The sequence below is a fragment of the Suillus fuscotomentosus genome (assembly GCF_016647785.1).
Source record: "Suillus fuscotomentosus strain FC203 chromosome Unknown F5891scaffold_2, whole genome shotgun sequence".
In the NCBI taxonomy this organism is placed as follows: domain Eukaryota; kingdom Fungi; phylum Basidiomycota; class Agaricomycetes; order Boletales; family Suillaceae; genus Suillus; species Suillus fuscotomentosus.
Window position 1 is genome coordinate 1629992 of NW_024539514.1, and position 26275 is coordinate 1656266.

The following is a 26275-nucleotide window of genomic DNA, read 5'->3' on the forward strand; positions in this document are numbered from 1 at the left end:
CCTTCTCCTCATCATTATCTGTCGGGCAAGCTGAAATGTCGATAACTCAATCTTCTTCTTCTGAACCTTCTAGCGCTGCATTAAATGCACCCGCCGTACATTCTACCATTGTCGATGCTGGCAGTGCGAATCCTCGCTCAGAGCTCCCCGATCTTCAACACCCTTCTGCCTCGGAGCCGGCCGACCCTCCAGCCGACCCTCCAGCAGCTCACGGTTTCACCTTCACGCACCTCAGCCCAGCAGAGGTGGTCCAACCTACACCGGTGTCATGCACGTATGGCCCCTTTCGTGTTTGGCGCAAGTTGGGCCAGGGCGGGTTCGCTGTAGCGATGGGAGCTCAAGACGTAACGTCGAATCGCTTGTTGTGTCTCAAGGTGTTTTCAAAGGACCGCTTTGAGCACAAATACGCGAAGGAGGCTATTCTAGACGAACTCGAAGCGTACAAGCGCCTTTCATGCGCGTTGCCGTGTCCCGCGGCTAGATTCCTCATGGGGCTCGAGATGTCGTTCCAGACCAATGATAAAATATGTTTTGCAATGGTGCGTCCTCCTCCCCTGCGACCCGTTTCAGTCATCTGACTCCATCGGATGTCTCTAGGACCTGATGGCGAGCGACCTGTATGTTAATTTGAAACGTCGTCCTTTGTACTGCTCCCTCAATTCTCGCAGGTGGGTGGCGCAAATGGTAAGCGGTCGTCTTTCCTGGTCTTCAACATCTCACGTCTCACGCCTTTTCCGACTTCGAAGACCCTTGGAATTAATGCTCTGCATGAGATAGGGATCATCCACCGAGACATCAAAGCCGCCAACATACTGATTGACGTTCGAGAGAACGTGCGCATCACCGACTTTGGCTTGAGTTATGTAGACAAAGACGAAGGACCCTTGGACCGACAGCGAAATTATTCTGCGGATGCGATGGGAACGACACACACCATGGCACCGGAGGTCCTGCGCAACAGATCTGACCCCCGTCCTTGGGAGTACGGAGCACCCGCAGACTGGTGGTCGTTAGGCTGCGTCATCTACCAGCTCGTTTCGAAGAAGCACAAGGCACGTTTCGAGTCTTCTTTCGTTGCTATCTTACTGATATCATCTTGTTAGTCACTCTTTGTTACAGGGGACGACATATTTTCCTATGTTTCTTGGTGCTCCAGCCGCGACGAACCATCCAAGCAATTCCCTGCCCTCGAAGATTTGGGTAAAAATAACATCGCGAATTTGATCTCTGGGGTAAACTTTTGTCTTATTCGTTTTCCGGCACCATCACTCATCTTCACCGTGGTAGCTGCTGCAACCCGACCCGTCATCGCGGTTTGGGTTCGCTGAAGTCGTGAATCATAGATCGTTTTTGTCCAAAGCCGGCACGTCAGAATTCACCAACGCATACTCTCGCGGTGAGTTAAACCTGATTCGTCTACGAACATCATGCTAAAAACGGATTGCAGCGCTTGAGCGCCAAGAAGTTCCATCTTCGCTGCCAGACTTACAACGTGGTCAAGACACCAGCACAGCAGAGATCTGGTTTCCCCAACCTTCCTGGGAGGAATCGCACGTTCCGGATGTGGACTGGGTCAAGCCGACACTTTTTTCTTCCTTATGATGGCTCTTCAGTCCAGTCGGTGCTCATTTCGGAATCATCAACCCTGTTATTGTCTTTAAACGCTGTCATTTCATGTCTCTGTCATGCCGTCGTTTAAAAATGTAGTTCATGCATTACTTTAATCTTTCTGCTCAACGTAAATTACACGCTTTATATAAATGTCAATATTACTTTCACGGAGACCATCTTGAGCGACCGACTCCACAGCTAGGGACATCGGCTTGAGATTCGTGAGATTCGTGTATCAAGAATAATATACAGGTTTTTCCGATCCTACCCATTCGCGAGCTCTTTCTCTGCGGCGACAACAGCAGTTTAGAACTTTCAACTGGTCAGGCGAAAAAGTTTGTTGACGACGGGATAAATAACTTCATCACCAAAATTACCAAATCCAGAGATGGTCATATATTACCATGTCGGAGCCACCATGACTGCCATATGTATCTGGCGCAAGGTCTCAATGTAAGGCAATGTTAGGAAACTCAATTCTGACATTGCGACTGCCATATGACTATAGTCTGGCATTAGGCTAGTGTACCGATATATCAAACATTGCTATGTACATAATGCATTTGAATTTCGCTCAGATTCATCAGACATTGCAATTGCGTTCGGATATAACAATGTGATGCATTGAGTTAATGGTAGTGCAAAGCAGTGAGGTACAACTGAGTGAACAGTTCCGAACCTAGTTCAGAACGCGTTCGAACTCTCGAACCGTGATGATTGCAAAAAAATCTTACACTACAAATAACTACTAGAACTCTCACGACCGTGGGCACCAGCTCGAGGCACCGGTGCTGCTCGTTTCGTTTTGTGTCCAGCAGGTGGAGGAGACGTCGGAGGTTCGCTCAAAGGAGAAGGTTTGCGTTGAACAAGCGCTGGGGGGCTGCAAGGAGGTGCCGGCCAGGGGAACTGTGAGGAGGTGTGTGACAAAGAGGAAGATGAAGACAGCGGCAAGGCTGCTAAATTGAAGTCGATCATGATCTCGACTTTGGAGATGAGGTGAAGGTTATTGGTGATGGAGAGGCTAGTAGCGAGGGCGAAACGATGGTGACGAGGATGGTGTACCACCGACGAGTGGAGGGATGGCACCTTCCCAAATGCTAATGATAAGACGTGGCACGATAATAAATAGCGCAGTATCGGAGAACAAGGGTATGATATTCATCACTTCCGTCTGTGCATGCCTGCATTAGAGCAGACCTCTTTAGAATCATGGGAGATCATACCGAAAGGTTGGCCCACAATACCGCTGAGAAGATTTGAACTGCCAGATTCCTAGCACGACTCAATGAATGCTTTCAGACAGCACAACAAACGAAGGGGAACTTACAGGACAAAGTATATGACATGGTATCGGATGATCAAGACTATATAGGTGTTTGGTTTCATTTTAAGCTCCTTCCGTTCTTTCAGGTGCTTCACCAGGAGGGTAATGGCGAGAACAACCAGCAAAATATCATAGCATATGACGAGGATGGAAGTATATATCGCTAGCATGGGTCCGACGTGGAAGAAAGCCGTGCAGTACTTGATGTTTGGGGTGATTGTTATTTCTTGTACTACGCACCAAGGCATCAGCTTGCACAGAATTCGATTGAAGTAGAAATTCACTTGAGATAGCTGAGGGTCGACTCCACAAAAATACATCCACCGCTATATAGAGCGCGACGATAGGTATAAGCAAGCCCATTAGAACATAAAGTATGGGCTTGGATTGGTTGTATAGGGCATATAGACGCCAGATGAGAATGACTGCAAATACAAAATGGGTACGCGTAAAGGAGCAAGGATGTATGCACATGACCGTGACTTACCTTTCGTCAAGCAAGAGTATGCAGAGAAACCCCATTGCATAAACAGAAACATGCCATAACCTATTTCAATTTCACGATGAGCGAAGCTAGTTTCAGTTGAATGCGATATACTCACAACTAAACAAGCGGTCAACAACAGATCAGCTGTCAAACGAAATTCTGACGTACGGCTGAATCTTAGTCGACCTAGAACTCTCTAAAGAAAGACAGACTCACTGCCTCAGGTATATAAACTAGACCTCCCCCTAGCGCTAGTCAGTTAATTACGGTGCAGTTGGCACTACGTCACGTACAGGTGGCGGAAAACCTAGAAGTCAGCGTCAACATACAATGTATCATGCGGAGGATACAACAACCGCGACGTACATTACAACCAAAATACCGAAGTATCGAACCTGACATGGCAACAAGAATGGGAAACCATGAAGCATCTTGATATCATTGAGGATCAACTCTAACCCAAACAAACTTGACCTATGATGATATGATCATGAGTACTCGACGAAGACAAAACGAGTTTCTCGGCACCTCTTTCTCGAATTAAAGTACTAGATAACATTACGGTCAACAGCACTGCAAGATTCATGGAAGCTACTAACTGTATTCATAAGATATCATGGTGATGACAGCAACTGGAAAACGACGAAATTCAGCGCAATGGTTCATTTCCGACGAAACTAACGAACCTGACATGCTGTTATTACAGTAAAGAGCATAGAGAGATGCTTCTAGTTCTGACATGAAACTGTGAAGATCGAATTGGAAATTCAAAGAATGAGGGATGGGCTGATGGGCTGATGGTCGCCAACGTACAATACTTATAGGGCAGGCTAAGTCACGTTGACTCCTAAGGGTTGGTGGCTTGCTGTGCCCAGTACGACATCATGTCGAGCTTGTGACGCCCCACTTTTCCATTTGATATCGCGAATCACTGTACTGGATAATTCACCACCAGCGACAAGGTCCAATGGAAAGGTCGTAAATATATCAATGATCAGACGACTGACAACTTGAGGGGTCACCCTACGTCACCTGAAGTTATAACTGCTTATTGGGTTGTCCGACCCTTAGGTGCCAAGGGCAGTGCTTATCTAGCCCGACATGTGCTGGAAATCATTAAATGAAGTCCCACCACCAGTCATACAACCTTGACAAGCAAGTGCATGATCCGAGATGAAACCTCGCAGCAAGTGAAGCGTTTTCAGGCACTTTAGATGTTGATGTCCGTATGGTAAAGTGATGTCTTGGATAGACATGAATAAAATACCTTGAGGAAGACTATCGCGATCATGGGGAAGTACTTAGTGTAAAGTACTTACTACTTAGTAGTGTAAATGATTTCGTTGCTCGTATACTGCAAGTGCGGCCAAGACGCTTCCAACTTCCGGTGTGTCTGGATTCCATACCACAGTCAAATTCTGTTTGGCACACACTTGAGTGAAGAGTAGGGGCGGGCTGACGAATTTTCTCGAGATGGTGGTTTCTCTAAAAATATGAGGATAGTGCTTACTCTAGTTCGTCGTCGACAATGTGTTCCGTAGAAGTTGCACTAGCAGCCGGTTTCTAGGCACCCCAGGTGAACAGGAGAGGCAGTTACTAGTAGACAGTTGAACGAGTGCAAGACAATATCATGCGTATACGTGCATGGGCACTTCCATGGTCTTCGGGCCTTCAGGACTTGATTCATATGAATCATACTATCATCATCAGAGAACCGATGAGTCCTTGACATGGTAGCCGTGGGAACTACAAGAGGAAACAATTGTGAGCATCTCTAGAATTGTTTATCGGATGCGAAAGCGGCTTTTAATCGGAAAGCCTGAGAAAGTCATACTAATAAGAGGAGGACATCCAGGAAACGGCCAGTCTGGGCAGTCTGGGGCAAAGTCTGGGGCCAAAGTCTGGGGCTGCGGCTGACAGCGGCTGACACGGGCGGAGCTTGATTCGGAGTTCTAATCATATCTGGTCACGTTTGCAATACCATTGTGACCCGCCCTTTGTGACCTCTTGCAGGCCGCACCGTGCGCTCAGTGACATCAGTGCCCATCATGGATGTCGGGCACCTGTTCAATGCAATAAAAAAGCAACCCAGTCTCGCTTGCATTACTTATGTCGACCTTGCCAGTTTCATCCGACGTGCTAGCCTCCTCAAGAATGATATCCTTCAACCCCAACCTCAGCGCATCTCTGTCTCCCATGTACCCGATGTGCTTCCAGACAGTGTTACGATGTTTCTCGCTACGTCACTCGACATGTCATCCGATACAGTCAATAATCTATGGTACATTGTGAAGGATCTCATCTGGGAACTACCAATGAGTGCTGAGACAAGCGCTGAGGATGAAGTTGCGTTCAAGCTCCATGGTCATAAACTAGGACTTGGTACTGTGCCCACACATCGCATCATGATTGTCATACTAATGTAACTGATAGTGGAATGCACGCTATATCTGCCAGTCAAGACTTGCACGAATCCCGACTGCACCGCATGGCAGCATGGCACACTGCTGAAGAAAGAGGAACAGCGCCGGGTCGTCGTATTTACTCATAGCGAGGGTGCAAGGCCTGGCTGGACCGTGCATGTGAAGTGTCGAGGTATGTTCGTTGCGCTTATGCTCGTATGATAGCTTCACTGACCCTTGATGTCCATGGAGAATGCAACACGAACTACCACTTCAACTACAGCGTCAAGGACCAACTCCGAACCTACTACAACGGTATCCCGCAATACATTCAAGTCTTGGATCACCAATTTGTTGAGCTCAACCTTGCCATGCATTGGATGGACCTCATGCAGATCGCGTAAGTGTCTATTGTTTTTGCCTCTCGTGCAATTATTTACTGATATTATGTTACAGTGTTTCAGCGACGAACTGCGGTCATTTGTATGGTATTGCCCAGACACGTCGCACTCACGATGACGCCGACCACTGGCAATTTGGGAGCGTGATCATGACGGAGCAAGTCTGGGACTGCTTTGTAATACTCGCCCTACTCGACGACCATCAACTACGAGGAGAACGCCTGGTAGTGCCGCATGACGGCAACCAGAAAAATCGCCTTACGGAGGCCATGTATGCGCGCAACGCTTGTATCGTCCTCCAGGGTCAGGAGGAGCTCCCTCACACTTGCTTCGGATGCATGCGGATATTGGAGATGCCAGATGGAACGCTTCGCCACACAGAAGTCATCGTGACTGATGGTGTGACAGTCGGATGGCCATGTTGTGCTGTCGCACGGTGTAAAAATGCTCTCGAGAGCAACCGTCATCGTTTCTGCACAGCAGAACATCGCCACCTCAAGTCGGTCTGTGCCGTGGACGGCTGTAGTCAGCCAGTGATGCCGGTTGGTGCTGATGGGAAGACGCACAAATCTTGTGATGATCCGGTTCATCTTCGAATGGAGGCCGCCAATGTTGAATCCTTGCGTAGCGGCAAGAGCAGGACACAGCGCCAGAGACTCGCAAAGTTGAATGATTCTGTCGCTACACATAACGTTTCACCCCCGATCGTGACTTACGCAGAAGAAGATGTCCCCCTTCAAGATGTCGAAGAATGGTATGAGTACGACAAGGCGTCTGGTGCTGTGCGTTTCCGTCAGGCGCCTACAACTACATCTACTGGAGTCTCGGACGTCAATGGGTGCAGTGCTAAGGATATCCCGTCCAAGATCAAGGCTACATTCCGGCGTCAGCGTACTAACAATGAACAGCTCATTGTTCGTCCCTGTGGCATTATCTCTGGTTGTGGTACAATGTACCACCATGAGGCTGTCTCGAATGTGCTGGTAAGTTTTTTTTTCTGTCGGAAGGACTATGCTAACTTATTTCCTCAAGATTATGGTCGAGAAAATGTTCTCCCTCCCACACGCACGTAAGCCGCAGCACTTAATCTATGACTCCAATTGCAACGCGTTGCAGGAGGTTGAGAGTCGCAAGATCGCATTCTTCGAGGGAATGGGAATGTGTTTGGACGCCTTCCATCACAAGACAAAGCACAAGGCCAGTGATGTGTTCTGCCGCGAGCGCTGTGACATGAAGGCCTACCCTGAACTTCTCGACGACGATGGGAAGTATTATTTCAACTCATCAATTGCAGAGCAAACAAATGTTTGGTTTGGCAGTTTTCATAATATTTGTCGAGAGATGACACCAGTTAAGTATGACTTTTTTCTCGATGAAATGATCCTCCGTCGAAACCGTATGACTGTTGCTACCCTTCGCATACAAGGCAAACTTCCTCACCATCCACCTGTTTAGTTACCTCCCAATATATGATGTTTTTGTTAGTACCAATGCTGGAAACTTTGAGTTTGAGAACACAACGGTCAAGGTAGGTTTTCATACGAATCACATTCATAATAGCTACTTCGCGTTAACAAAGAAAATGTAGCTAGCTACACCTATCCTATACTGTAGGGTGATGATGTTTGGATAGTTTAGTGGGCACTTCACCCACTGAACTATCTGAACATCATCGACATTCAAGAGCTAGCTACACCTATACTGTAGGGTATTAAAGATGTTTTCTTTGTTGACCGAAGAAAACATCTTTAATACCCTGCGGTATAGGTGTAGCAGGTCTTCAAGCGCCTTCAAAACCACACTGATCCAAAGTTGTTTACGACCCCTTTTTGGAGTAAACAACTTTGGATCAGTGTGGTTTTGACACCTATACTGTAGGGTATTAAAGATGTTTTCTTTGTTGACCGAAGAAAACATCTTTAATACCCTACAGTATAGGTGTGGCTAGCTCTTGAATGCCGATGATGTTCAGATAGTTCAGTGGGTGAAGTGCCCACTAAACTATCCAAACATCATCGGCATTCAAGTTAGATAGAAGATGATGTTCAGATAGTTTAGTGGGCAAAGGATTGGATCGGTGTGGTTTTGAAGGCGCACTGATCCAATCCTTTGCCCACTAAACTATCCGAACATCATCGGCATTCAAGTTGGATAGAGGAGAAAACTAAGCTTTCTTGAAGTAGCTCTGCACTCACATTGAGAGAAGCTGTTATGGATGTGATTCATATGAATACCTACCTTGACTGTCTAGTGCTGCCGAAGTCCGGTTCGGTTCGGTTCTTGGGGCAAATTTTCCGAACGCTGAACCGAACCTATGGTTCGGTTCAGCCATTTGGTCGAACCCTGGACCGAACGTCACCGAACGCGTTCGGGAGGGTCCGGTTCGCGTTCGAACCAGGTTCGACTAAGCTTGGACCATCTGTGGTTGTATAGGCTCGAGACCATGAGTTGTCATGTAATTCGAGTCGGACAGACAACGAAAAGACTCTAATGCAAGGAGAACTTCTTTGTACAAAGATTGAATTCAAGTTTCTAAAATAAACACATTTTATTTGCCCGGTGCACATAGTTCCCTGATCACATTCTCATCGATCCTCTTCTCTAAACATATCTCAAACGCAGCAGCATGTACGGTTGCAGTATTCGAGATTGCAAGCGTGTCAATCTTCGCTGCAGGATTCTCTGAAAGGCGGAAAGCCCAGAGAATAATAGCCGTATTGATGAAGATGGACCGATTCGCGACATGTTGACCAGGACACACTCTAGTATTTTCAAGTAAGGCATGAGAAAAGGTGGAAAGATGAACGATACCACTCACCGGCGGCCAAAACCAAAAGTGAAAAACTTGAGATCAGTGATCACCGCGCACACGACCTGCATCGTCGCGCGATGCGCAAAGCCTGTAGTGAAAGGTGGTCGTCCATTATCGCATCATCACAACTGAAATAAGACGTACCTCCAATAGTGACAGGTCTCCACCTGAGACCCTCGAGGATGAACACGGTAACTTGCGGCATAGCTTGAGCTCGAACGAAGACCGACAGACTCACGAACTGCGAACGGTGGGCAACGACTTGTATCAGCATTTAAAAAAGTGTAAAGCCTACAAAAATTGAGAGGTTCGAACCCGTTCGAACCTATTCACTACCAGCCCGAACCCCGAACCTCTGGAAAGGTTCGGTTCTGAGTCTTGGCCGAACCTTGGACCGGACCATGCGTCCGGTTCGGAAAGGTTCAGGTTCGAACCGAGGTTCGGAACCGGACTGCGGCAGCACTATGACTGTCATGTTCTCGAACTCACCGGTGGACGAGCGTGATAGAAATGCCCTTGAAGAAATTCTTTAACTGCCTGAACTGCGAGGAATCTGTGATGGCCAGTGGGATATAGACAAAGCAATGAATAGTAAGTGCTACATAAAACAAGTGTATGGGCAGTGAACAGCCCACTGCATCGATACTGGCGTGTTGTCCTACACATCAGCAGTAAGTATTGTGGCGAGAGGGAAACCAAGCAGCAACTCACAGCATCAAACCAGTACAAGACAAAGTGCTGCCTGGAAGCTCGTTCCATCTCCTTGCGACGTTCTGACACCCTCTTGCTCTCAATTTCCTCTCGTGCATGCGCATTGAGGTCACCTGTCCACATTGGGTCAAGTTGATCAGTTACACACGGAGGCTTCAACAGCTTATGGACCGGGAAGGCGTGTGGGAACAGATGAGACCGCTGGGATGGCGCGGGTGGTTGTGTGGTGAGCGTGGGCGGTTGTGTGGTGGGCGCGGGTGGTTGTGTGGTGGGCGCGGGTGGTTGTGGTGTCAGCGCGGGTGGTTGCAATGGTGCAGGAGCTATCAAAATATCATGAAATGATGGGAATACAGCAGGGCGTCCAGCGCCAACGGACTGAAGTGCACGTTGAAGTGCTCTCAGCCCGTCGTTCGTCTGAACTCCATCATCATGCCAGTAGGGCTCAGCAGATAGTGTGAGAGCATCCTCAGCAGGGAGCGTAAGAGTGTCCTCCTGATCATAGTCCCAGTTCCACTCCTGCTGCGCGATGGGGGGCTGCTGCTGGTTATCTGTCTCAGTGAGATGCACTGGACATCCTCCCGCCTCCTCGATACAATGGGTGAGGCACTTCCCATGCGGGCAACGCAACGCACTCACTCGTTGGCAAAAGGCACCATTGCATTTGATGCCTCACTTGCGTGACTTCTTGCCGTTGCCAGTTGAGCCAAGAGGTTGCGTCGAAGGGAACTGAGTGGCGGAAGTAGCACTAGTGCCGCCCGTAAACGTAGAAGGTGCCAGCTGAGAACTGGTGAGACTCGGGGAACGACTTGATGATGGGAGGAGGGCCATGACGTTTGGATGCAATAAAAGTTGAGGGAACCAGCGAAAGAAGGAACATGATTGATGCTGGGAAGAAAGGTTAATGAAGGTCAATAAGTCATGCGGATAACGCACCCTGGCCATGGGCTTCCCCGAGTTCCCATTTACATCGCTCTGACATATGGTGATTGGAACTGTACCCCCACAGTTCGTGCAATCGGTGACAAGGCCAACTGCAGATTCGCGCAGAGACAATCTGGCCAGAAACGCAACATCTGCCTGTTGCAAGGAAGACATGATAATGAGCAGTGCAGAGGAAGTGAGAGGAGAATATGTGGGCGGGGGCGGATAAGAGACAAGTTGGGCAAGGAGGAAGGACAGGCGGGAGAGATGGGCGATGAGCGACCATGATATAGTCCATTTTGGTCAGAGAATGAACACAGCATGCCAACTGCATGTGGTGGGTAGAGTGGCGGGTGCGTCGGCAGCCATCTACGACGGGCACACTACTGCTGACAGCAGGCGCGATGGCGGGCAGCTTTGGAATTGTCACAAAGCAAACACGTGACAAAAACAATTCAAACTCAGCTCGGGTCAGCCCGGGTCAGCCGCGTTTGCCGAACGCCCCAGACTGTGGCCCCAGACTCCGCCCCAGACTTTTGACCCCAGACTGGCCCCAGACTGGCCAGATCTCTGACATTCACAATAAGAGAAAGTTGGTGAGTCCAGCGCCGCTTATCCTTGTCCCCCTCATCACTGTGTATGCCTGTAAAACAAGCAGACAGTTGAACAGGAATGATGATGATGCATACTTAGGCGGAAGAAAATCTGAACAACCTGAAGACGACAAACAAAACAATTCAATAAGTTTGTTTCCAATTTATTGAATTGTTTATTCTGCACATCGAGAATTTTGCACAGGTTCCTACACAGACAGCAGCGGCAGAAGTCACGACCACGCCTCAAACCATGAGGCGATTTCGTACGCAGACGCAGATCAAGAGTCGTTTTAGATCATCTTATCACTCTCTGGCCGACATGACAAGAGTATCCATTCTGGATGACCTGCGACGCTGATTAATAAATATTCAGAAGAAGTAAAACACCTGTAACAGTATGCTTCGCAGCGGTCAGCGTTTGACTAGAATGTTCGGTGCTAAGACCGCTCGCATTCTAGACTTGGAATTTCTGCGGCATCGCATTGTTTTGATATCGCGAGTGTTATTGACCACTCGGCAGTTGGCAGGGATGTGCGCCGATGCTTGGTGCTCAACTGTGGTCGCAACGTGTTTTGATTGTTCCACAGCGTACATCTCAATGATCTCCCCCGTCGTGATCGATAGTGGCTCGTCGCCATGATTACCCTGTGGTTGTTTCCAGACAATTCACAAATCGACGCTCTACAACTCATTGATAATATTTAAAGCGCGTTGTGGTCCTACCAAGAAACTCTTAAATACCCTCGTTGAATCGCTTCTTCGCATTTCCGTACCCTTCTCCTCATCATTATCTGTCGGCCAAGGTCGCTGAAATGTCGATAGCTCAATCTTCTTCTTCTGAACCTTCTAGCGCTGCATTCAACGCACCCGCCGTACAGTCTACCATTGTCGATGCTGGCAGTGCGAATCCTCGCTCAGAGCTCCCCGATCTTCAACACCCTTCTGCCTCGGAGCCGGCCGACCCTCCAGCCGACCCTCCAGCAGCTCACGGTTTCACCTTCACGCACCTCAGCCCAGCAGAGGTGGTCCAACCTACACCGGTGTCATGCACGTATGGCCCCTTTCGTGTTTGGCGCAAGTTGGGCCAGGGCGCGTACGCTGTGGCGATGGGAGCTGAAGACGTAACGCCGAATCGCTTGTTGTGTCTCAAGGTCTTTTCAAAGGACCGTCTTGAGCACAAACACACGAAAGAGATTATTCTGGACGAACTCGAAGCGTACAAGCGCCTTTCATGCGCGTTGCCGTGTCCCGCGGCTAGATTTCTCATGGGGTTCGAGATGTCGTTCCAGACAAAAGATAAAATATGTTTTGCAATGGTGCGTCCTCCTCCCCTGCGACCCGTTTCAGTCATCTGACTCCATCGGATGTCTCTAGGACCTGATGGCGAACGACCTGTGTATTTATCTGAAACGTCGTCCTTCGTACTGCTCCCGCAATGCTCTCAGGTGGGCTGTGCAAATGGTAAGCAGTCGTCTTTCCTGGTCTTCGACATGTCACGTCTCACGTCTCCTCCGACTTCGAAGACTCTCGGGATCAACGCTCTGCATGAGATAGGGATCATCCACAGAGACATCAAAGCTGGAAACATCCTGATCGACGTTCGAGAGAACGTGCGCATCACCGACTTTGGCTTAAGTTATGTGAACAAAGATGAAGGACCCTTGGACCGACAGCGAAATTATTCTGCTGATGCGATGGGAACGACGCACACCATAGCACCGGAGGTTTTGCGCAACTTAACCGACCCCCGTCCTTCGGAGTACGGAGCACCCGTAGACTGGTGGTCGTTAGGCTGCGTCATCTATGAGCTCGTTTCGAAGAAGCACAAGGCACGTTCGAGTCTTCCTTTGCTGCTATCTTACTGATATCATCTCGTCAGTCACTCTTTGTTACAGAGGACGACATATTTTCCTATGTTTCTTGGTGCTCCAGCCGCGACGAACCATCCAAGCAATTCCCTGCCTTCGAAGATTTGGGTCCAAACACTACGGATTTGATCTCTGGGGTAAGCTTTTGTCTTGTTCGTTTTCCGGCACCAGTACTCACACTCACCTTCACCGCGGTAGCTGCTGCAACCCATCCCGTCATCGCGGTTTGGATTTGCTGAGGTTGTGAATCATAGATCGTTTTTGTCCAAAGACGGCACGTCAGAATTCTTAGACGCATACTCTCGCGGTGAGTTAAACCTGATTCGTTTGCGAACATCATGCTAAAAACGAATTGCAGCGCTTGAGCGCAAAGAAGTTCGATCTTTGCTGCTAGACTTACAACGTGGTCAAGACACCAGCACAGCAGAGATCTGGTTTCCCCAACCTTCCTGGGAGGAATCGCGCGTTCCGGATGTGGACTGGGTCAATCCGACGCTTTTTTCTTCCTTATGATGGCTCTTCAGTCCAGTCGGTGCTCATTTCGTTTCGATAGCCTCACCGTTCACTGTCACTACGTCTCCCTTCCTTCTTACAAATAATCTCATGTAAAATGCACCTGTCCCTTCGTTCCCTTTTTTGGTTCGCATACATCTCTCAGTATCAATTCATTATTTGTTCCATATCTCCCAGGCGGTAATAAAATCGCCATAGGTATTCAAAGGATTGAGTTTATAGTTGTATCCCGCAGAACCGACCCGACGTGAAGATTGCACTTTAGTTTATGGTCCTCTTGGTCCGACTTACCGTGCCCAAGAGTCAAACGGAAGAAAATGGCCACACCAGAGATCTCGCACGAGGGAGTTGCGATATAGACTTGAAATAGAGAGGGCTCTCATTGACATCGATTCTGGTTTTCTAAGGGACAAATTCAACCGCTCTGATCGAGCGTCACTGTTTTATTAATGGATTCCAGGCAGGAAGGCGGCCTTACTTCGTTTCGACAATTCACTCAAACCCGTGGTGTGATTTACTTTGTACCAAACCAGACATGCAGACTTGAGTGCGGTGGGCGCAGGTGCTTCTGCTCCATCAATACCATGTTCCAGCTGTGGAATGAGTCGTCGAGACAATGAACATCACTCAGTGAGGTTCTGAATCAGGTCCATGTATTCAAGTAGACTCAACAACGGCTACACTTCCAGTATCTACATAAGGTCGCTCAGCGCTGCCATTTCGGATCCTCCACTCTCCTTGATACCAATCTCCCAGTCTGAAACGCAAGGCGTACGTCAGTCAGTGCGAACGTTCTTTTCGGGGAGGATAAAAGTACTCACAACTGTAGATGATTGTAACAGCCATCAGAATACCCGTTCCACTGCCGATAGCGCCCATGAGATCAGCAGCAACAGAAAGCAAGCCCAGAATAGCGCCTCCGAATGCAGCAGCGGTAGGAATAACGCGCTTCAGTTCCTTGTACATTGAACCCTCACGATGACCAGCCATGACCATTTGTTGGTCCTTGAGCTGTTTAGCGATCTCGCGTGGGCCACTGCCAGACACTTCGATCCAGGTTTTTGAGAAGAGTGCGCAAGCAGAAACTACGAATGTGATGTAGAGGGATGTGTGGATTGGGTCCAGGAAAGCTTCTTTGATGGTGTGTGGGGGTGACATATAGTATGCAAGACCACCTACGGCGCGAAGTTGGGGAGAGTCCTCCAGAGGCTGTGATATACTTTTAGTGACAATTAAAACCATCAAGTCATGGAATAACCAACCTCCCAGATGCCAAGAATCTTGACCAAGATGTTAGAGGGGAAGCGCGTTGCGAGCATTTGTGACACAATGAACACGTTTGATACAAGTGCGCTCTGGAGCATGATGGGCATGTTGCTAGTGTAGAACAGCTTGACGGGGTAGCTGCCGCGCTGACCGCGGAATCTGTTGCTCTTGACGGGGATCTCAATGCGGAAGCCTTGCATATAGATGACAGCGGCAAACACGATGACAGTCGCAAGGAGATTCATAATGTTCGGGAGTCTGTCACGCCAGAACGCCTCGCGGAGAGCACGTCCCTTGTCATTCCACGTGAAGAGTAGGTGGAAGAGCGCGACGATGGCACCTTCAAACTCAGGGCCACGACCGGTGTTTACAGTTGTAGGTGAGAAGGCCTTCCAGATGATGGATTCGCAGATGTTGGTCGCGATGAAAAGGGAGATACCGGACCCAAGACCGTAGCCCTTCTGGAGAAGCTCATCGAGGAGAATAACGATGAGGGCGGCAGCGACAAGCTGAATGATGAGCAGAAGACAAACACCGGCACCGAGATCACTTGGTTGCCCGTAAAGACCCGTCAAGACGTATACGGTAGCGTGACCAAGTGAAATGATCAAAGCGAACACTGAAACAAACATCCGTCAGTAAGGTTTGCAAGTTGCCAAGTGACACGTACATTTTTGTGCACCGCTAAACAGTGCCCGGTCTTCCTTCAAGCTGAAGTCGACTTCGATCAAATTTGCGCCAGCCAATAGTTGCATGATCATTCCGGATGTAACAATAGGACTTATACCGAGCTCCATGAGGGTTCCACGGTTGGAAGCGAGGATGACACGCATCCAGTAGAGAGGATCAGACGAATCTGAAGACATGATGCCATATAATGGTACTTGAGAGCAGACCAAGAAAATGAGGAGTGTAACAGCGGTCCATAGCAGTTTTTGGTTGAAAGGAACCTAAAAATGAAGGAAGCTGGTGAGTTTTGCATGTTATGACCTACAGACGCATGTATGGGACATACTTTGCGATCAGGTGAAGAAACCTCTGGCAGGAGTGGAAGGAATGGTCGGACGAGATTCAGAAACCGAACTGTATGCAACTAAAGTCAGTAACAGTCAACTAACAGACGCTCTGTTTGAGGCTTACAACCGCTCATCGTAGCTTAAAGTCCAGGAGCGGACAAGTGAAGAAGAAGTTTGTGATTTGGCAGGACTTAATGCAAACCGAAACTCCTTACGTGGCACATGACAAATAGTCACAAATACTTGAAATGCATGATACAACAACCTCCTCAGGCTCTAGGCTCTAGCTGCTGCTTGAGCTTTAGTCGACCACCATTTGTCCTCCAAGTGCCACAGTCTTGCAGTTCCAAAATCTGGACACGCCCTCATCGACTACGAAGTGTTGCTTATTGCATATATGTGTATGCGAGACTACGTTGCCAAAGGCTCAGACATACATTTATAGTGATAACCATACCGTCAGGACCGTCATAGTCAGATAAATTGATCAGGTGATATCCAGCGTTAACTGGAGGGCCAACTGTCCTCACTTAAATACTGCCACTGTCGAAGATCTCAACCAGTGTCAATATCAGCGACGAGAAGATCGAGGGCTCGGGCGTGTGGATGACATTTGAGAGATTGGGGCTGAATTGTGCGTTGATACCTTCAGGACGTAGAGTATGGGGCTCATATTGAATGTTGAAGGCTGTCCGGGTTAAGGCCGGATTGCAGTTTGCAGATTAGCATAACTGGCCAGTGGTGAGATGGTTATCAGTCTGATACAGTGCTTACTATTTGAACGCTTTCAAAAATGTTGAGGTGTACTAGCATCGGGATTCGGCAAAAACTTTGGAACGGCCGGCTACATACGTTAACCTGGTAGCATTCATGCACCCACTTACCATGCAGAAACCTGCGACAAGTCTGTACATACAGATCGACCACTTCAAGCTGAACTACGCTCGGAAAGCTAGAATTCATTCGACTCCTTGTACTGATCAAGAGGGCCATGAACCCAAGTACAGTCTTCGCGTCGGGTCGATTCTGTGGAAGGAGCCTCGCTTCGTGATCGTAGAAATTTGGGTTCGAAGAGGAAAAAAATGTTGGTGCGGAGACCCCTTCCTTTAGTACTTTGTCAACGTTCGGATAGCGCGCTTTGAGTAGCAACTTGTGGCGTACTCAATCTGCTGAAATCAGCTACAACTATAAACTCAGACCTTTGAATACCCATGCCAATTCCACTATACTATCCCTTCCGGTGCAATCGGCACCCCAGGGAAGTCGGCAGGTCACACATTTTGGCAGGAAAACGTTACGCTTTTGTTACAAGTAGTCACATTCCGTTACACCAAACCCTGCGAAAAAGCGTGACTGCCGACTTCTGTGGGGTGCCGATTGCAGTGGAAGGGATAGTAGCTACCGCCTGGGTCCTAGGAGATATGGAACAAACAGTGAATAAAAGATGTATTATGTGAACCAAAAAGGAAACCAATAGACCGGTGCATTTTACATAGAGTTATTTGTAACAAGGTGAAGAATGAAGGGAGACATAGTGATAGTGAACAGTGAAGCTATCGAAACTAAATAAACACCGACTGGACTGAAGGGCCATCATAAGAACGGAGAAAGAAGCGCCGGCTTGACCCAGTCCACATTCGGAACGCGTGGTTTCTCCCAGGAAGGTTGGCGAAACCAGATTTCTGCTGCGTTGGTCTCTCGACCACATCGTAAGTCTGGCAGCGAAGATGGAAATGCTTTGCGATCAAGCGCTGCAATCCGTTTTTAGCATGATGTTCGCAGACAAATCAGGTTTAACTCACCGCGAGAGTATGCGTCTAAGAATTCTGACGTGCCGTCTTTGGACAAAAACGATCTATGATTCACGACCTCAGCGAACCCAAACCGCGATGACGAGTTGGGTTGCAGCAGCTACCACGGTGAAGGTGAGTGACGGTGCCGGAAAACGAACAAGACAAAAGCTTACCCCAGAGATCAAATCCACAAGAGCTTCATGTAATCCTTCAAAGGCAGGGAACCGTTTGGATGGTCTGTCGCGGCTGGAGCACCAAGAAACGTAGGAAAGTATGTCGTCCTTTGTAACAAAGAGTGACTGACAAGATGATTCAGTAAGATAGCAACGAAAAAGACTCAAAACGTGCCTTGTGCTTCTTCGAAATAAGCTCGTAGATGACGCAGCCTAACGACCACCAGTCTGCGGGTGCTCCGTACTTCAAAAGACGGTAGTCGGATCCGTTGTACAAAACCTCCGGTGCCATGGTGTGCGTCGTTCCCGCCTCTCGCGAACAATAATTCCGCTGTCGGTCCAAGGGTCCTTCGTTTCTGTCTACATAACTCACGCCAAAGTCGGTGATGCGTACGTTCTCTCGAGCATCGATCAGGATGTTCGCGGCTTTGATGTCCCGGTGGATGATCCCCATCTCGTGCAGAGCATTTATCCCAAGGGTCTTTGAAGTCGGAGGAGGCATAAGACGTGAGATGTCAAAGACCAGGACAGACGACCGCTTACCATTTGCGCAGCCCACCTACCAGAATTGCGGATGCAGTACGTAGGATGACGTTGCAAATAACTATAAAGGTCGCTCGCCATCAGGTCCTAGAGACATCCGATGGAGTCAGATGACTGAAACGGGTTGCAGGGGAGGAGGACGCACCATTGCAAAACATATTTTATCCCTGGTCTGGAACGACATCTCGAGGCCCATGAGAAAACTAGCCGCGGGATACGGCAAAGCGCGTGAAAGACGCTTGTACGCTTCGAGTTCGTTCAGAAGAACATCTTTCCTGGCTTTGCGCTCAAGATGGTGCTTTGGAAAGACTTTGAGACACAACAAGCGATTAGACGCTACGTCTTGAGCTCCCATCGCCACGCCGTACGCGCCCTCTCCCAACGTGCACCAAACACGAAAGGCGCCATACGTGCATGACACCGGCGTAGTTTGGACCACCTCTGTTGGGCCGGAGTGCGTGGAGACGTGAGCAGGCGCTGGAGGGTCGGCTGGAAGGTCGGCCGGCTCCGAAGCAAAAGGGGTTTGAAGATCGGGGGGCTCTGAGCGAGGATTCGCGATTCCAGCATCTGCAACGATAGACTGTATAGCGGACGCGTTGGATACAGCGGTAAAATAAGGTTGAGAAGAAGAAGAAGATTGAGCTATCGACATTTCAGTGACCTTGCCTGACATATAACAATGAGGAGAAGGGTACGGAAACGTCAAGGAGCAATTCGACGAGCGTATTTAAGAGTTCCCTTGGTAGGACCACAGTACGCTTTAAATAATATCAATGAGTGGTGGAGCGTCGATTTGTGAATTGTCTGAAAACACCCACAGGGTAATCATGACGACCAGATAATGACACTTTCAATCAAAATGGGGGAGGTCATGGATATGTGCGCTTTGGAACAATTAGAAGGTAAGTTGTGGCCACAGTTGAGCACCAAGCGTCGGTGCACATCCCTGCCAGCTGCCGAGTGGTCAATAACATTCACGATATCAAAACAATGCAATGCCGCAGAAATGTGCATGTCCAAGTCTAGAGCGTGAACGGTCCTAGCACCGAACATTCTGGTCAAGCGCTAACCGCTGTAAGGCATGCTGTTGTAGGTGCTTTACTTCTTCTGAATATTCATTTATTAGCGTGGACCACGAATGGGTATCTTCGGAAGAACCTGTACATTATTCTCCATATACTTATCTCATGAATGTAAAGTTGATGTCCCTAGCCGTGGAGTCGGTCGCTCAAGATAGTCTGCGCGGCAGCGGTATTGACATTTAAAAGTATAAATGTATGTTAGCAGAAAGATCGGAGTGATGCATGAACTACACCTTTGGACGACAGCATGACAGAGTCATGGAATGAAAAGACAGCGTTTGAAAGGTTGATGATTCAGATTCAAAGTTTACATGTTGGGGCTTGTGCGGACATGTCGATCACCGTGTGGTCCCAGGGAGGTCGCGATTGCGAGTATGAAAGTGACCAAGTCAGTGAGTTATATTTCGGTTTCGGCTGATACACAACAAGGTTGATACATGTAGAGCAGTAGGTTCAAAATGCTTTTGAACTAAGATTAGCATACACCGTGACACGCGAGAAAAAACAAACATACGAAGGATACTGACACAACAGGCGCCCCGTCACGGTTCACCTGCAAGCTCTCGATCTGAAATCACAAGTGATGCGGGAGGTGGTCGAGATGCAGCGAGCGACGAACCAGAAGCTGTAACGATAAAGACAAGAGGTTGCGGCTGACCCGGGCCGGCGAAAACCGTGAAACCTTTTGCTATTAGGTACGGGAACTTCGGGAAGCATGGCTCTCCACTTCCAGTGTCTCCACCGTGAGTCGCGGTCCAGCGTAAGAAAACACGATCACCATTTACCGCGGCTTGCCCTGCTCTCCCGTCGAATTTTCATGGCCTACGTACGGTGATGTCTGCCCATCTTTTGTGGTGAGTATTTTCACTGACTCGGCGCTGCCACTTTCTGAATCCGAGCAATACATTAACAGGACGCAAGTCTGCATCTAGTTTGCATAGACTTCACACAGACAGATTAAATCCCGCATTTTCTGAGATTATCGAACTCTCAGCCTCCAACTTGGAGTTCAAGGACCGTTCAGTTGACGAGGGCGAGCAGGACGACGAAGACGACTTCTCTCTTCCTGGAAAAAAAACTTCGTCAGTCTGATCACGCTTATGAGCAAACGACTGTTTCGGTGACTTGACTTGCAAATTCTAGTCCATGTGAGTATTTCTAAATCATATTCCATGTTCAAGTTAACCGTCACCGGCAGGTTGGTCTTGTTGGCTGTGTAGTTGCTTTTCGGACACTGGAAATGCATGTGAAACGGCGAGGCAAAACTTTGTGGGTGCCATCGCTCAAGTTGGTGGCCACCGGTTCGCTGGCCTTGTCGGTGCCGGTTGTGTAGTTGCTGCATATCTGCCTTGTGGACATCGGAAATTTATGTGAAACGGTGTGATAAAACTTTGTAGGTGAGCAAGTATGGGTAATAGATTGCTTTGGAAATAACCTCACTGATGTCTTTTGAGCAGGCCCACATCGCAGATCATATGACATCGAACGCGAGATTTATGGGATCTCACCGCATCTCCAGTCGTGCCTGAAGCAGCTTGCATATAAGAGCGACTGTCCAGCCAAAAATTTACTAGGAAATTGAAACAACTACACCGTGTACGTTTTCATTGCCCTATCCCTTCGCTGCTAGATCTAACAATTAACATTCCAGTGCAACTTTGTACTGGCCGTTTCCTTGCTCCGCGCGCTTGGCACTGGAATTAGTGCAAATTGCGAGGTCTGTCCTAATTGCGATTACGAGTAAATCAGTATTGAGCAAGAGAATGCATGTCTTAACTACTGGACGTGCTCAGGCGATACTTTCGCGTGCTATTACCCTTCTGTTGCGAATCCGGGAACGTGGAATAGCTGCTCATATAGTGCATCGGCCGTAAGTAACTGTCTATTGCAGCAGTGCATGCACACTCACTGAAATGCCAGGATTGGGCTCTCGCAGCTGGCCCCACCGAGATCTGTACTGCGAAAGCGGGAGTGAACCTGAAATGTGAACCTGGGAATGACCCTCACGACATTGGTGACCAAGGTTACAGCGCTTCATACGGGTTTATCAGTGAAACCAATAGTCAGCTGTTGTAAAGTGAATGGATCGAGTTGAAGATCCTGGGGCAGCATAGGCTACCTCTACCTTGACACAAGTTCACGAGATGCGATTTTTGGTTGTTTGTTTATCATTTTTTCTTGCTTATTATCTGTCTACAGTATGTACTGTGTCTATTGATTTCTACTTTGTACGTGGTGGGTGACTGCTCTGAGTTCAACCAAGAGTGCGAGAACGGAGACGCCGAGTGAGAATGATAAGGAATTACAAATGAGCGAGTGTTACTTATTCCTCTCTTGGTTCGGGTGACATCTCCAAATGACTATCATTCAAGTCTCTTGGTGTGCGCTACATATATTTGAACAGGGCTTGGTACAGTGACGGTTGCTGAGGCTTGAGGAGGCGCCGGGTTCCGATTTCCGCAAGAAGGGCTGCTCCTTGTCTGGCCTACTTGATGCATGTCAACAAAAAGTAGACTATAAACTGTTTCTCCTCGGGCGTTACATTGATGTTGGAGATTTCGGTGGAGGTATTTGTTCAGGGGGTCGAGTGACGAAATTGAAATTGAGGATGATTGAATACTTGTCATGTGACTCGATGTTTGAATTTTGTCATCTCATTTATCGTCTCTATCATTACTCCACCACGCGAAACGCAGGCAGAGCACATGTTGCACAGAACTTATCTCAGTTATCTGTGACCTGCGTTCTGTCAGCGTCTCGTGTCGGCAAGACATACCTTTGTCGACACACCATGACTCCACACTGTTTTACAGACTCAGTAACATCAAAAAATATCACTGCGATTGCGAGAGATCGTACAAGTGCCAACTGCACCAAGTACCTCATTAAATATGGAGACGGCATGTAGAGGTCCCAATACGAAGGGGACGTGTTCTCTGAAAGAGAAAAGGATACATGCTAGCATGGTATCGGGACCCACAACCTGTCCAGCAGGATGAACCGGATCATGATCCTGGTATAGAGGTTCGTTTTGCTGTTCGTGTGCTTTTAACTACAATAACTTATGATTTCAATTTATCCATACAGGAGAACCATTTTGCAGATTGCGACACCCCTGAAGACATTCCCGGCACAGCGATAGATGGTCCGCCCTCCCATCTCACTTCCCCAACATGTGATTCCCCAACGATCTCCATCCCCAGATCTACCGCTACCACACCCTAATGACAACGGTGTTCTCGCATCCCTAGTGGATGAGTGTGTCCTTACGGATGATTTTTTTTTACGCACGTGAAGCATAATGATCTTCGTCACTCCCTTACGTTTGTCTTGTGGACGCAAACAGCCGGTCCATATGACGAAGACACCGAGCTCAGCACAGAAGCAGTCGCACAACCCAGATTCCTACTGCAGTTCACACCTTCGCTTGAGGGTATCCACATTCCCCGCTGTCGAGCTCTACCTTTCACGTCCAGCTCTAGAAAAGGATGCGCAATATGATCTTCGAGCTTCACGGCTATGTGCCGGCATTCAGCGCTATGTCTCGCAATGTTGTCGACGTTTTTCGAAATGGCTGGATCCAAGGCATACAGTCATACATATCTTTCAAACTAGTGAGTCTTGGCTTGCACCGCGAGTCCTTATACTGATCGTGTTCTTGCCAAAGCATGCTGTTTTGTATGTTCGAGATGCAGGGTCACGTACTTCATCACTTACATCACGACAGTTGGAGCTATATGCTCTCAATGCGATCTCAATACCATTAAAAGACACCAGGGAGCTCGCTATGAACCGATAAGGAGCCAGCCTAAACGACATCACTCATCACAGTAGGGACCAGCAATGGGGGAAGAGTAGAAGGAGGGCTGAGTCAAACGGTGGCGCACACTACGAAGTACTCTTGAGGCTGCAAGAAGTTTGTCCGTAAATATTGTGCTCATCAGTGGATATCCAAGGGTTTTTGGGGCGGATTTCATCATAATCCAGTGATATGCACGCCAGCCCTGAGAGTCTTTGTGTATGATGACCGGTACGTCTTCTTTGATACCCGACAATATATGCGCCAATTTATAAAAGTATGATGGACAGCCGGACTCATCCGCGAACGTGTATCAAACCTGCCCCGAGCTATCTATGAACACATAAGCTCCTGCGGCTCGCTATGTCTGCCTTTCCCTCAGTACCAACGAACATTGGAGTTCAGCCAACACACACGGCACCTAATTGCCCCTCAGTTCATACCCAGAACCACCATCTTCCGGGAAAACTCCATACGTGCAGACCCTGTCGAGCAGCACGGGATGTCACCCATTCCAAAGGCTGTCTCACATACCGACATGCTCTCGTTTGCTCTCAGACGTCTCAAGGATCATCGATCAACCATTTAGAAGATCGAGCTCACCTACCAGATTTCTGATATCACTGCTCTCAGCTAGACGGGTATAGGGAAGAGCGAAATTCTGTCATGTCCGTCGTATTCTGATCATTCATCATAGTTCATATCCCTATCAATGTTCTCATTATTTGGCGTCATTTGTTGTGTAATCATCGTGCTTTCAACTTATCGTACGAACGATTGAACAGTTGCAACTTCGTTGTCTATACGAGGGTAACGGTACCGGTGCCGGTATAATCAGTGGTCTTTTGCAGGGAGATAGATAAGAGATAGACGCCGTGTGTAGCTGTTGTACCACAAGCCATAAGAACCCTTGCTTCGTGTTCGTTCACTGCCATATTTCGCCACGACCTCGTTCTGTACCGCAGTACAGCTTTCGCGATAAACCAAATTACCTCTTCCTCAGGACGCACATCAAGATCTCCCAATGGCAACCATCGAAGCCCAGGACCTCAGAGAAAGAATCGGGCGCTTTCGAGTTCTGATCATGGGGAGAGCAAACGCAGGCAAAACGACCATCCTTCAGAAGGTCTGCAACACCACGGATCAACCAGAAATTTATGATACGAAAGGAAACAAGGTGCGGGTGATGATCTATGCCATGGACTCGTGTATCGCTGATCGATTGTGGGTAGATCGATACTACCATCGTGAATTCCTCGATCAAGGTGTGTGTATCATTTGCCCTGTGGGCATACATGCGCTGACGGATGTTCAGCGTGGAAATCACGACATCACGAATGAGATGGTATTCAAAAGTAGTCCCGATTTTGTCTTTCATGACTCTCGCGGTTTCGAAGCGGGGTCTGAAGAAGAGTTTGAAAGCATGAAGAAATTTATATCAGAACGCGCACATGCGACGAAATTAGAGGACCGAATTCACGCTATATGGTAAGCAGCCCCCTTCCGACGTTCCGCGCTTTTTGATTGCCATCAGGTATTGTATTCCGATGGACGACCATTGGCGAACATTCCAGCGGTCAGAAGAGAAGTTTTTCCAGGAGTGCGAAACCGGGCACGGTGAGCTTGCAACTTCATCGTCAATTGCCGTGCTGGGACTGAATGATTGATCTTTAGTTCCTGTTATCGCGGTGTTCACCAAGTTCGAAGCTCTGCGTCCAGTCGCGTATGGTGAAATCAAGAAGCAACTACAAGGGGTGTCGGGCGAAGAGCGCTCAAAGAGGATTGCCGAACGTGTTGAGGAACTGTTCGCCAAGACAGGTGTCTTGGATCGGTTATACAACCCTGAAAACCGTGCGCGTCCCAAGTCCCATGTACGCTTGCAGAGTGAGTGGTTTAGATTGATTTGTCCCATGTCAAAGTTGACATTAGCAACCGTCCTAGATATGAACAAAACGAATACAAACTGCGACACTCTACTGGAAAGCACCACTCTCGCACTGGATAATGAAGAATTGCGGCTGTGCTTGTTTTCGACACAAAAATCGAACATGGAGCTTTGCATCAAGTGCGCCATCGCGTGAGTCTCATATTTGCAAGTCACGTATTTTTGTTTCAACATCATCTAGAACAACCGTTGATCGCGCACACAAGCAAATCGATGATAAAAGTTGTCAGTATAGCATTGCTAAGTGGTTTCCACATCTCAAAGTAAGACAAAGATTGATTCAATCTGACGATTCCCTGGTAATGATGCTCACGGATGGTAAATATCGAGGCGCTGAAACTGTTGACAATTCTGATATGTTTTCCTTGATTGTAGTTGTTTATTGATGACAGCTGGTAAGATCATGGCTTACGAAGCTACGCGAGAACAATGCTGATGCCTTACTGCTGCTCGCCTGTTGACAGTGGGTAAGTGCCTTGATGGTTTGTAGTCCTCGACCCATGCTCATGATCCCCATCCCTCGCTGCTGCTCGCCTGTTGACAGGACGTAAGTGCCTTGATGGTTTGTAGTCCTCGACCCATGCTCATGATCCCCATCCCTCGCTGCTGCTCGCCTGTTGACAGCGGGTAAGTGCCTTGATGGTTTGTAGTCCTCGACCCATGCTCATGATCCCCATCCCTCGCTGCTGCTCGCCTGTTGACAGTGGGTAAGTGCCTTGATGGTTTGTAGTCCTCGACCCATGCTCATGATCCCCATCCCTCGCTGCTGCTCGCCTGTTGACAGGACGTAAGTGCCTTGATGGTTTGTAGTCCTCGACCCATGCTCATGATCCCCATCCCTCGCTGCTGCTCGCCTGTTGACAGCGGGTAAGTGCCTTGATGGTTTGTAGTCCTCGACCCATGCTCATGATCCCCATCCCTCGCTGCTGCTCGCCTGTTGACAGTGGGTAAGTGCCTTGATGGTTTGTAGTCCTCGACCCATGCTCATGATCCCCATCCCTCGCTGCTGCTC

The 26275-nt window shown here is 48.5% G+C and overlaps 11 protein-coding genes across 11 annotated transcripts; 7 read left to right on the forward strand and 4 right to left on the reverse strand.

The window, feature by feature from the left end:
• Positions 1 to 518: 518 nt before the first annotated feature.
• Positions 519 to 1633, forward strand: F5891DRAFT_998177 (kinase-like domain-containing protein). Its single transcript, XM_041378480.1, has 7 exons — positions 519 to 539; positions 598 to 684; positions 747 to 1052; positions 1104 to 1197; positions 1219 to 1232; positions 1288 to 1396; positions 1448 to 1633. Exons 1-7 carry the CDS (start codon positions 537 to 539, stop codon positions 1600 to 1602), a joined length of 768 nt encoding a protein of 255 aa, XP_041233576.1. The 5' UTR covers positions 519 to 536; the 3' UTR covers positions 1603 to 1633.
• Positions 1634 to 2711: 1078 nt separating this feature from the next.
• On the reverse strand, positions 2712 to 3474 carry F5891DRAFT_998179 (uncharacterized protein; the record flags this gene model as incomplete). Its single annotated transcript, XM_041378481.1, has 4 exons — positions 2712 to 2782; positions 2835 to 2883; positions 2939 to 3360; positions 3423 to 3474. 2 exons carry the CDS (start codon positions 3472 to 3474, stop codon positions 3065 to 3067), a joined length of 348 nt encoding a protein of 115 aa, XP_041233577.1. The 3' UTR covers positions 2712 to 2782; positions 2835 to 2883; positions 2939 to 3064.
• A 1996-nt stretch (positions 3475 to 5470) lies between these two features.
• Positions 5471 to 7298, forward strand: F5891DRAFT_938956 (uncharacterized protein; the record flags this gene model as incomplete). Its single annotated transcript, XM_041374204.1, has 5 exons — positions 5471 to 5786; positions 5856 to 6017; positions 6077 to 6224; positions 6281 to 6327; positions 6586 to 7298. 5 exons carry the CDS (start codon positions 5471 to 5473, stop codon positions 7296 to 7298), a joined length of 1386 nt encoding a protein of 461 aa, XP_041233578.1.
• Positions 7299 to 8805: 1507 nt separating this feature from the next.
• On the reverse strand, positions 8806 to 9101 carry F5891DRAFT_998205 (uncharacterized protein; the record flags this gene model as incomplete). Its single annotated transcript, XM_041378482.1, is given in 3 exon segments — positions 8806 to 8988; positions 9032 to 9033; positions 9047 to 9101. Coding segments are annotated over 3 exon segments (184 nt in total), but the record flags the coding sequence as incomplete, so codon positions are not given.
• Positions 9102 to 12530: 3429 nt separating this feature from the next.
• On the forward strand, positions 12531 to 13478 carry F5891DRAFT_939495 (kinase-like domain-containing protein; the record flags this gene model as incomplete). The annotated part of the gene is made up of 5 exons (XM_041374229.1): positions 12531 to 12581; positions 12640 to 12726; positions 12789 to 13104; positions 13161 to 13270; positions 13332 to 13478. 5 exons carry the CDS (start codon positions 12531 to 12533, stop codon positions 13476 to 13478), a joined length of 711 nt encoding a protein of 236 aa, XP_041233580.1.
• Positions 13479 to 14188: 710 nt separating this feature from the next.
• On the reverse strand, positions 14189 to 16114 carry F5891DRAFT_1099314 (SecY subunit domain-containing protein). Its single transcript, XM_041363555.1, has 6 exons — positions 16053 to 16114; positions 15928 to 15995; positions 15583 to 15862; positions 14909 to 15531; positions 14468 to 14855; positions 14189 to 14403 (listed from the first exon to the last, which is right to left on the reverse strand). Exons 1-6 carry the CDS (start codon positions 16060 to 16062, stop codon positions 14339 to 14341), a joined length of 1434 nt encoding a protein of 477 aa, XP_041233581.1. The 5' UTR covers positions 16063 to 16114; the 3' UTR covers positions 14189 to 14338.
• A 1287-nt stretch (positions 16115 to 17401) lies between these two features.
• Positions 17402 to 18970, reverse strand: F5891DRAFT_222417 (kinase-like domain-containing protein). The gene is made up of 6 exons (XM_041370973.1): positions 18583 to 18970; positions 18438 to 18524; positions 18070 to 18375; positions 17895 to 18020; positions 17731 to 17839; positions 17402 to 17679 (listed from the first exon to the last, which is right to left on the reverse strand). Exons 1-6 carry the CDS (start codon positions 18790 to 18792, stop codon positions 17522 to 17524), a joined length of 996 nt encoding a protein of 331 aa, XP_041233582.1. The 5' UTR covers positions 18793 to 18970; the 3' UTR covers positions 17402 to 17521.
• Positions 18971 to 19766: 796 nt separating this feature from the next.
• On the forward strand, positions 19767 to 21955 carry F5891DRAFT_974597 (uncharacterized protein; the record flags this gene model as incomplete). The annotated part of the gene is made up of 9 exons (XM_041376468.1): positions 19767 to 19911; positions 20215 to 20262; positions 20433 to 20601; positions 20740 to 20820; positions 21171 to 21236; positions 21269 to 21389; positions 21440 to 21581; positions 21719 to 21754; positions 21924 to 21955. 9 exons carry the CDS (start codon positions 19767 to 19769, stop codon positions 21953 to 21955), a joined length of 840 nt encoding a protein of 279 aa, XP_041233583.1.
• A 519-nt stretch (positions 21956 to 22474) lies between these two features.
• Positions 22475 to 22744, forward strand: F5891DRAFT_1181031 (uncharacterized protein; the record flags this gene model as incomplete). The annotated part of the gene is made up of 2 exons (XM_041366002.1): positions 22475 to 22543; positions 22607 to 22744. The coding sequence occupies 2 exons, from the start codon at positions 22475 to 22477 to the stop codon at positions 22742 to 22744; spliced, it is 207 nt and encodes a 68-aa protein (XP_041233584.1).
• On the forward strand, positions 22656 to 23660 carry F5891DRAFT_222445 (uncharacterized protein). The gene is made up of 3 exons (XM_041370974.1): positions 22656 to 23133; positions 23187 to 23549; positions 23609 to 23660. Exons 1-2 carry the CDS (start codon positions 22821 to 22823, stop codon positions 23351 to 23353), a joined length of 480 nt encoding a protein of 159 aa, XP_041233585.1. The 5' UTR covers positions 22656 to 22820; the 3' UTR covers positions 23354 to 23549; positions 23609 to 23660.
• Positions 23661 to 23896: 236 nt separating this feature from the next.
• Positions 23897 to 26021, forward strand: F5891DRAFT_222503 (uncharacterized protein). Its single transcript, XM_041370975.1, has 8 exons — positions 23897 to 24495; positions 24551 to 24583; positions 24634 to 24806; positions 24853 to 24935; positions 24993 to 25202; positions 25260 to 25395; positions 25445 to 25531; positions 25808 to 26021. The coding sequence occupies exons 1-8, from the start codon at positions 24343 to 24345 to the stop codon at positions 25812 to 25814; spliced, it is 882 nt and encodes a 293-aa protein (XP_041233586.1). The 5' UTR covers positions 23897 to 24342; the 3' UTR covers positions 25815 to 26021.
• Positions 26022 to 26275: the final 254 nt, after the last annotated feature.